The sequence below is a fragment of the Haliotis asinina genome, chromosome 16 (genome assembly GCF_037392515.1).
Source record: "Haliotis asinina isolate JCU_RB_2024 chromosome 16, JCU_Hal_asi_v2, whole genome shotgun sequence".
NCBI classification, from domain to species: Eukaryota; Metazoa; Mollusca; class Gastropoda; order Lepetellida; family Haliotidae; genus Haliotis; species Haliotis asinina.
This window is the reverse complement of record NC_090295.1, coordinates 24172994-24183477: the sequence shown is the minus strand read 5'-3', so window position 1 is coordinate 24183477 and position 10484 is coordinate 24172994. Positions and strand designations below refer to the sequence as shown.

The following is a 10484-nucleotide window of genomic DNA, read 5'->3' as shown; positions in this document are numbered from 1 at the left end:
GAGTTTAATGCATTTTTGTAATTTAATTGGCATTATTATCCCGCAGTGTTTTCCGGTCCACTGGAGATATCAGACCACCTCTGTTGTGTGTGGAAGCACTACCATAGTAATACGGCAAAACACCTGACTCGTACGTGAAAGTTATCTGAGAAAGCAACTCATTTATTCAGAGGACGGAATGATGAGACTGTCGTGGCTGACAGTGTGTGTGTCCTTTTCGTCTTATGTGTTTTGTGTTGACCGTAGAGCAGGGTCAAACGAGACCCTTCTTCGTGAAGCCCTTTTAAATGGATATGACGTCAACGTCAGACCAGTTCGTGACAAAGAGTCGAAAGTATCTGTTCACATTGGGATTGGTCTTGGGTACATTGGGCAGCTTGATGAGAAGGCCCAAACCCTGACTATTATCGGATATGTCAACATGGGTTGGAAGGATGATTTCGTTCAGTGGAATGACAAAAGAGGGCCACCATCAATGAGGATGCCAGCTGGGAAGATATGGACACCTGAAGTTGTTATCGTAAACTCTTTGAGTAACATGGGACCTATTGGACCCAGTGACTCGAGGCTCGAGGTAACTGATACAGGCTATGTGAGCTGGGGAGTCCCCATATCGACATCGGTAACGTGCAACATTGACGTCACTTCATTTCCTTTTGACTCTCAAACTTGTCACTTGGCATTTGTCAACTGGGCATCGACACAAAATGGTGTCAAACTAACAAATATGACAAGTCAAATAGATTTTACTTTTTTAAGGAAGAAAGGAAGTAGCGAATGGAAGATTTTAGGTAGTTCGGTAGTCACAACCATGCTCCCAACTACTCTTAATTTGACTGAGCCTGTGGTGTCTGCCTACATTCATCTAGAAAGAAGGTACATGTTTCATGTGGTCACAAGCATCCTGCCTGTGGTTTGTCTCTCGGCCCTTAACCTTTTGGTGTTCCGGATGCCAACAGAATGTGGTGAAAAGATGTCAGTGTCACTTTCCATCTTGCTTTCCTATGGGATCTATGCCACCATGGCCTCCACGACACTCCCGTCGAATTCGGAATCCCCGTGTCTCTTCAGTATCTATTTAGCCATCCTCATCAGCATCAGCTCTGTCAGCGTCATCGCAACACACGTTGTAGTCGTTCTGCATTACAAAGTTGGATCATGCGAGTGGAAATTATTTACCCAATGGTCGTCTTGCACTCCAAAGTCAACCAACACCGTTGGAGCTTACTATGATGAGAAGGAACACCCAGAACGTGAGAGGTCCCTACTGTGGAAGGACGTTGCAATAATTCTAGACCGAATTTTCTTCTCAGTGTTTCTTCTCGTGACATTCCTGGTCACAATGATCTTCTTAATCATGATGTCAAAATATCGTTAATATGATTGGAAGATCACATAAAAGCGACAGATGGTTATCACCGCTATTGTCAAATTTATAGTAAAATTTGGGATAACTGTATTTCTGTTTAACGGTGGGGACATAAGTACATACATACACTGAAATGGTGGAAAAGGAAGTTGAAACAATCAACAGTGACGTCATTGTGGGCATTTTGTTATTACTTTGAATCGTTGTGTTCAACATGGAGAACATAGTGATTTACTGGATGCTAACTCCACTTTACATTGTTTCAGTGACTTCGTGCATTGTATTTGTGTGACTGTACATTGTGTTCAGCACTACATTATACCTTCTACGTTTTCCCTGGGCAGGTATTTACATCTGTAATATCTTATTCCAAAGAAACCATGATAGCAACTGGGTTATGTCCCATGTTTATTAAAAGGAAGTGAAAACTGTTTAGCATACGTCAACCAGACGGCACGTGACAATTAAGTTCTTCAATCTAAACAACCAGACAGAAAGAATGATGTACGACCAGACGATTTCGTTATTTGGAAATATCGCTGCTAGTCCTGGCCTGGTAAGATCTCCCAGTTGTACAAGAATTTTTGGATTTTCGACAGATTTCTAACAATGAATGTTGTGATGCCTAAGATTGATTTTGAAACCGTTTTGGTGTTTTGTACTGTATTTGTAAATGAATCTACTGGTGACATGACGAAGGTAAAAGCTGTTGATAAGTAAATATCATGTGCAAGAGATAATGTAATAGACAATACAAGTCTAAAATTTAACAACAATTCTCCGACTCTGATCTTTGTCGAACTTGGAATGGTGTTACAAATGTACTGGGGATAAACAAGAAGCGTGCTAAAATAAACGTTTCGGACATTCTAGAATTTGTTGACAACCTGAACACTCTTTACTTTCGATTTGATACTGCTGACTTCAGTGATGAAAGCGACAGTGTTCCAGGTATATTATCTGATGGTTTGGTTTGGCTTTATAGTTGTAGGGCGACGTGGGCCTTTAAAAGGCATATTTACGCCCAACACATTGACTTGACTTAGTAAAATATCCACAGGTAATTTCATCGTGATAAGGAATCGTCTATTTAGCGTAAAAGAAACTATATGTACAACACTATTAATGTTCGTTTCGATACACGCAATCATTCATGGCCAGTGGTGGCCAACAGGGTTGTCTTGTTTTCACAGGTGTATTTAGTATATGTACAAAATACTATATCAACAGGTTTTCACAATAATTAACTGTACAGTTTCCAGATGACTTCGATAAGGGTGGTAATTGTCCTCTCTGTAATGGTCAAATAACCCAGTGGCAATTGCCCCTACGGCATTTGTCCAGATGCCTTTTGTCTCTGTATCCTTTGTCCTGCTCCCAGTTTAAGATTGTCATAACCATACTTGCGTTATTCTACAAGTTTTTTATTCAAAGTATTTTAGTGTTCAGTGTATACTGTTGGCATAGGAGTCTGTCTCGTCAAAATCGATGTAAAGTTTCCAAAATTGTTAACATGTAAAATGTCTGGATTCAAAATGCAAGATGTTGGCATTATCTACAAGCAGAAAACTGAAAAAGAGCGTAAACTCTCAAATGACAGTACTCATGTCCTTTTTCCAGAATTTCAACTTCTTCCCTCAAGACGGCCACATTCAGAACAACCAGGGATCGAAATTCTTTCATCCATGCAATCATATGTGTTTTAAATTAATTATTTTAATGTGTGTTAATGTGTCTGTTGTTTCAAATTGTTATCTAGAGCTACTTTTAGTGTCAGTGTTCCTTAGCTTAAATTTCGTGTCTCCACTATCAGTCTAAATATGAACTATATTATGACTAATCATCATTTATCTTTAATCTATTTTTTGTGCGTTGTTGGCAGGTATTTCAGCAATACTTAACATAGGTAGGGAGCTTTTTGTCTTTTTATGTGTGTGTATCTTTTGTTCTATTGTATGTGTTTCAATGTTAACCGTGTACCCCACATTTTCTTCGGATATTAAAACATTATCTTATTCATATTATGTCATAATATGATGCCAATTGACACATATCATATTTCAAAATAAATTTATATAAAGACATTTCTTCATTGCTATAGCGTAAAAATCCCGGAAGGTAGCTATATATATGCATTTTTAAATTTCATTACACAGCAAATGTGTACATATGCATGCAGCGATGAAGTAAATTCGGTATCCTCAAAACAGCATGTAACACAACAATTACAACATCCATATCAACCATGTTTGGTGGTATATACATTTCTTTGGTAATACATTTTGACTAGGAAATGGATAACATGTTATGTAATACACGCAGCAGGGCAGCAATAATAGCAAAGATTCCGAAAAAGGTTTGCTGTGGGTTACCATCCCTTACTTGGATTTTCTTGACAACTATACAGTGTATCATTTTAGTGGCTTTAATTTACAGCATAAGTTGTCTTCGCTCTCGGAGAGACCTCCCGTTTTTGCATCGTTGTCTCCAGTATGTGGAAGCGCTTTAATATATTCATATGTGTTCCTTTTATGTTATCAATATATAATGAAAATGGGTGTTTTATCTGTCCATGTAGCCTCTTGTTAATGGTATAGGGTATGTGATTTGATGGTCTAAGCTATTCATTCATTGGACCTTCAGCAATATTTGCAAGGTATGCTCAAATATGTATATCTATTTAAACATCTCATTTTTCAGCATGTGTAAGTATAGTTTCGATTAAAATGGGGGAAATGACTTTGAGACTTATTGATCTCTGCCTCATTGAGATCCATTCCTGAAACTGCTTGACTAGGCAACTTTTGAAGCTGGTGTTTGACTTTGGAACCTTTGTGTGTATATTGCTCTCGTTTGATCACTTACTTCCTGTTTTCAGCAAATCGGTGAGAGTTTTAGGCTGTCTTTGTCAAACATACCATTTGGCTTATGACATCAACTGTGTACATTTGCCGATTCACTCTTTTAAACGCAGTGACGCGTTGTTTGTTTTTCGTTAAGGTAACATACACTCACACATTGCGCGATGTGTCGATTTATGTGCTTTGTCATTAGTAATCTGAGAGCTTAATACATTTTATAAGTTGATTAATATAACTGCCATGCAGTGGTTTAAGAGTCCTTTGGCAATAACACTCCATCTCTGTTGTTTCTGCAAGCCTTGCCAAGGTAATACGGCAAAACTCTTGCCTAATGTCTGGAACTTTTTAGAATAGGCAACGCATTTACTCAGACCACAGGGTGATGAGGGTATCATGGTTGTTTGGTTTTCTGGCTATTACGTCTTTTGCGTTTTGTGTTGACTGTAGACCGGGGTCTAACGAGACCCTTCTACGTGAAGCCCTTTTAAATGGATATGACGTCAACGTTAGACCAGTTCGTGACAAAGAGTCGAAAGTATCTGTTCACGTTTCAGTTGGTCTTATGCACATTGGGCGACTTGATGAGAAGTCCCAAATGCTAACTGTTATCGGATATGTCAACATGGACTGGAAGGATGATTTCGTTCAGTGGAATGACACAACAGGGCCACCATCAATGAGGATGCCAGCTGGGAAGATATGGACACCCGAAGTTGTTATCGTAAACTCTTTGAGTAACATGGGACCTCTTGGATCCAGTGACTCGAAGCTCATGGTGATATACAATGGCTCTGTGAGCTGGGCAGTCCCTACATCGACATCAGTTGCCTGTAACGTTGACGTCACTTCATTTCCTTTTGACTCTCAAACTTGTCACTTGGCATTTGTCAACTGGGCATCGACAAACAGCTGTGCAGAATTATCAAATACGATAAGTCAAATAGATTTTACCTTTTTTGAAAAGGAAGGGAATAGTGAATGGAAGATTTTAGGTAGTTCGGTAGTCACAACCATGCACCCAACTGCCTTTGATAGGAGGGAACCGGTGGTGTTTGCCTACATTCGACTACAAAGAAGGTACATGTTTCATGTGGTCACAAGCGTCCTTCCTGCGGTTTGTCTTTCTGTCCTGAACCTAGTGGTGTTCCGGATGCCACCCGATTGTGGTGAAAAGATGTCAATGTCACTTTCCATCTTGCCTTCCTATGGGATCTATGCCACCATGGCCTCCACGACACTCCCGTCGAATTCGGAATCCCCGTGTCTCTTCAGTATCTATTTAGCCATCCTCATCAGCATCAGCTCTGTCAGCGTCATCGCAACACACATTGTAGTCGTCCTGCATTACAAAGTTGGGTCATGCGAGTGGAAAATATTTACCCAATGGTCGTCTTGCACTTCAAAGTCAACCAACATCATTGGAGGTTACTGTGATGAGAAGGAACACCCAAAACGTGAGAAGTCCCTACTGTGGAAGGACGTTGCAATAATTCTAGACCGAATTTTCTTCTCAGTGTTTCTTCTCGTGACACTCCTGGTGACATTGATCGTGTTCATCGTGATGTCAAAATATCGTTAATGTGACAGGAAGATCTCTTGAAAACGTAAGATGGTTATCACCACTATTTTCAAATTTTGAGGAAAAAAGTGGGTTTAACTATACTTCCGTGAATTTTTATATTCCTCGGCCGTACTCAAATACATTTGTGCACGGTGTAGAAATAGGTACATGCAATGACGAAAAGGAAGGTGAAACAATCAACTGTGATGTCATTGTCGGTATTGTGTTATTACTCTGAATTGTCGTGTTCAGCATGGAGAGCATAGTGAGTTACTAACGGCACTTCAATATGTTTCCATAGATACCACTGACTACAAATAATATTGACTTCTTGTATTTGATTTGTGTGGCTGTAAATTATGTTCGGCACTATCTTGTACAATGTACACTAACCAGCTGTCGTCAATGTATTACTTTGAGAGGTATTTGCATACGCAATTTTCGCTCTATTACCGATCCATATTTCTTTGGAAATAAACATATGTTTGAGCCAAAGACTGGATTAACCGATGTCCTTCTATCTGTCTGACACGGGGATCATTTCCTCAGTACGAGGATAGTAGGACATGCGTGAGTGATTAAGTTACAATTTTTACGCCGCTTTTAGCAGTATTCCAACAATATCACATCGGTGACACCAGTATAGGTTTCACACATTGTACCTATGTTGGGAATCGAACCCGGGTCTTCGGCGTGACGAGCGAAAGCTTTAACCACTAGGCTAACCTACCACCCTGGTACTATAAGAAGAAAGACAGGCAATCGTTTATTGTATTTTAGGCCGCTGGCCATTATACAAGAGCGTCACATGCAGAGTTGTAATGTAAGTTGTTGGAATACACATTAGGACATGATCCATTATTGTAAGTGCTCTTTACGACGCATACATGCATATTTAATAGAGAGCTAGGTTACGAAGGGTGGATTCATTAATGTTAATATTCTAGTAAAAGCTATCAGTGACATTTTCGATAGATAATGTACTAGGAATCGCTCTTGCTCAGTACCCCTTAAACATAGAATCGTCTGCTGATGCCTATTAACGTGAATTTATCAAGGAAGTCACAAAATTATAAGATACATCTTGCCTCATGTAGACAGACATACGCCAAATCATACCAATCACAGATAGATAAGATACATCTTGTCTCATGTACACAGACATGCCACATCATACCAATCACAGGTAGATAAGATACATCTTGTCTCATGTAGACAGACATACGCCAAATCATACCAATCACAGATAGATAAGATACATCTTGTCTCATGTACATAGACATGCCAAATCAAACAATCACAGCTAGATAAGATACATGTTGTCTCATGTACACAGACACGCCAAATCATACCAATCACAGCTAGATAAGATACATGTTGTCTCATGTACACAGACATGCCAAATCATACCAATCACAGATCGATATTATTTTATCCATAGGGGTCAGTAAAGTTGTCTTCAATTTGTCTGTACAACATGTACGTTAATGTACTGTCAATCCAGTGGTGTCAAATGCAGGCTAATCAATATGTCGGCAGAAACCGTCTACACGTTAGGATGCAGTGGAGGTCACCTGTATTTAAGGCGTATTTAATCTAGGGCTCTATAAAATCCCGCGGTTTTACTTCCTGTTTTAAGCTGTTTGGAGGCGTTATTATGTTTGGCAGTGATAAAGACATAACGGCTAATGTTACAAGCGGTTGCTAGTTACGAGATATTGTGTTAGGAAAATATCAGTATTTGGTTAGGAACATACCATTGACATCTTATGAGAACAGTAACTTGTGACGCATACACTCAGACACAATACCAAGTCAGGTCTTTTGGTCCCCACTCTTTTGAACATTATGCCCTCTACATGTGGAACGTTAACGTTCTTCCCCAAGATCTTGAACTTTCTCCAACGTTTTATTCATTCAAATCGTTTCTCAAAATCTTTTCCGCCACTTGTATTATTCATAGTAAGCTTGTCAGCATCTCCTCCTATGCACTTTTAGATTGCTGACCTTTGAGCACGCTGCAAGCGTGGAAATGAGCGTATTATAAGAGTGCACTATTGTTTTCCTGTTACTGTCAGCCTGTGTCTCTATCAATACTTTGATGCTCTGGTACAACAAAATCGTTTAGTAACGTTGGTAACAGACTGACACGCGACAAACATACGTACACTTTGAATGAATGTGGCCAGTTCTGCACCACTCTCGATCGCCCTTAACTCCAATAACTGAGACCCGTGAAGGTCCCGGGGTAGAATAGGCCTTCAGCAACCCATGCTTGCCATAAAAGGTGACTATGCTTGTCGTAAGAGGCGACTAACGGGATCGGGTGGACAGGCTCGCTGACTTGGTTGACACATGTCATCGGTTCCCCATTGCGCAGATCGATGCTCATGTTATTGATCACTGGATTGTCTGGTCCAGACTCGATTATTTACAGACCGTCGCCATATAGCTGGAATATTGCTAAGTGGGACGTAAAACTAAACTCACTCACTCACTCACTCACTCCAATAACTGAAGACAGGTACATTTAAAATCATCACTGATTTCTATCCTCAACATGAAGTAGCCAGGGCTGCGAGGGGATGTCATGCTTCACCGAAACTTCAGGGAATTGTTCCAGTCTGTTCAATGTGTTAAAGGTGTCACACATACTCATCGTCAGATTGAAACTAGACACTTGTCCAGTTGACTTCCACTATAGATGTTGCGGGTGCATCATCACGAACATATATGTCTATCAAAGTGCTCTCGTCTTGGTATCAATACAGGCGATGGGCAATATCATCTTATTGGAAAGATATTGCTTGACGACCCATGATACTGATTAAAAGTGTTGCATGGCCGTGACGGCAATACAGCTCGTTTTATTGGGAAATCCTTTCTGGACTCTCTGTCGGCATTCACCAACGACTGCTTTTGCAAGATCTGGGTTTTGGGTCGATTTACCATAACTACCATTTTCAGATGTGTTCTTGGGATTGGGAAAGTCAATTCCTGACATCACTTCGCATTAATTAAGCTGACAGTTGTTCAGTATGAGGTGATGGGTTTCGTGTTCTCAGTACAGGACCATGGGGCAGCACAACTGCACAAGATGACTGAAGGCGTTTTACTGCCTCTGGTTTATTGTCAGTTACAAGGTATATCGTGTCAGTCCATCATCGTGTTATGGACCAGCAATGGCCATTCAGCAGTTATACGTAGGAGTTATGAGAACCAACACATTTACTCATAACACGAACTCTCAGGGTTGTTAGGTATTGTGTCCTTTTCCTCTTTTGTGTTGCCTACAGAACGGGATCAAACGAGACCCTTCTACGTAAAGCCCTTCTAAATGGATATGACGTCAGCATTAGACTCGTTCTTGACAGACTGTCAAAAACAACTGTTTGCATATTAGTTGTTTTTTGTTTGGTTTTTTTGTTTGTTTGGTTTTGGTTTTTTTTTGGTGGTGGTGGGGGGGGGGGGGGGGGGGGGGCACATTGGGCGATTCAAGATGATGAGGCCCAAACACTGATTGTTATCGGATATGTCAATAAAGTCTGGAAAGATGATTTCATTCGGTGGAATGACACAATAGAGCCATCATCAATGAGGATTCCAGCTGGGACGGTATGGATAACCGAATTTGTTATCATCAGTTTCTTTGAAGAACTGGAACCTCATGGATCCCTAGTAAGTTGGTATATTGGCATCAGTAACGTGTAACGTTGGCGTCACTTCTTTTTCTTTGACTCTCAAACTCGATTGCGAGTTGGGTAGAACTATCAAATACGACAAGCCAAATAGAATTTACTATTCTAAGGAAGAAAGGGGTAGTGAATGTAAGATTTTAGGTAGGTCGGTAGTCATAACCATGTTCCCAGCTTGACATGATTGAGTCAGTTGTGTTTGCCTTCATTCGACTACAAAGAAGGTACATGTTTCATGTGGTCACAAGCATCCTTCTTGTGGTTTGTCTCTCGGTCCTTAACCGTGTGTTGTTCCGGACGCCAACAGAATGTAGTGAGATGATGTCAATGCTACTTTCCATTTTGCTTTCCTGTGGGATCTATGCCATCATGGCCTCCACGACACTCGGAATCCCCTGTCTCTTCTGTATTTATTTAGCCATCCTCATCAGCATCAGCTCCGTCAGCGTCATCGCATTGGTCACCTTGTACTTCAAAGTCAACCAACATCGTTGGAGGTAACTGTGATGAGAAGGAACACCCAGAACGTGAGAAGTCCCCACTGTGGAATACGTTGCAATAATTCTAGACCGAATCTCTTTATGAGCTGTTGTTCTAGTCAGCTCCTCCTGACGATGGCCATGTTCATCATGATGAGAGAAAATCGTTAATGTGATTATATGATGTTTAAGAAAACACTTCTGTGTGTAACCATACCACTTTCTACCCGTGAAGGTTCGGGATAGTATGGGCCTTCAGCAACCAATGCTTGCCATAAAAGGCGGCTATGCTTGTCTTGAGGGGCGGCTAACGGGATCGGGTGGTCAGGCTCGCTGAACTGGTTATCACATGTTATCGGTTTCCAATTGCGCAGATCGATGCTCATGTTGTTGATCACTGGATTGTCTGGTCCATACTCGATTATTTACAGACGAAAACCTACTCACTCACTCATATGCCACTTTCGTTGTTCTTACAGAAATACAAAGATGCTTCCTGTTATAAGAATATGTGTACCC

General features: G+C 40.6%; 1 protein-coding gene across 1 annotated transcript; it reads left to right on the top strand.

Moving 5' to 3' along the window:
* Positions 1–1021: 1021 nt before the first annotated feature.
* Positions 1022–5809, top strand: LOC137267715 (neuronal acetylcholine receptor subunit alpha-5-like). Its single transcript, XM_067802176.1, has 2 exons — positions 1022–1253; positions 4785–5809. The coding sequence occupies exons 1-2, from the start codon at positions 1022–1024 to the stop codon at positions 5807–5809; spliced, it is 1257 nt and encodes a 418-aa protein (XP_067658277.1).
* The last annotated feature ends 4675 nt before the right edge of the window (positions 5810–10484 follow it).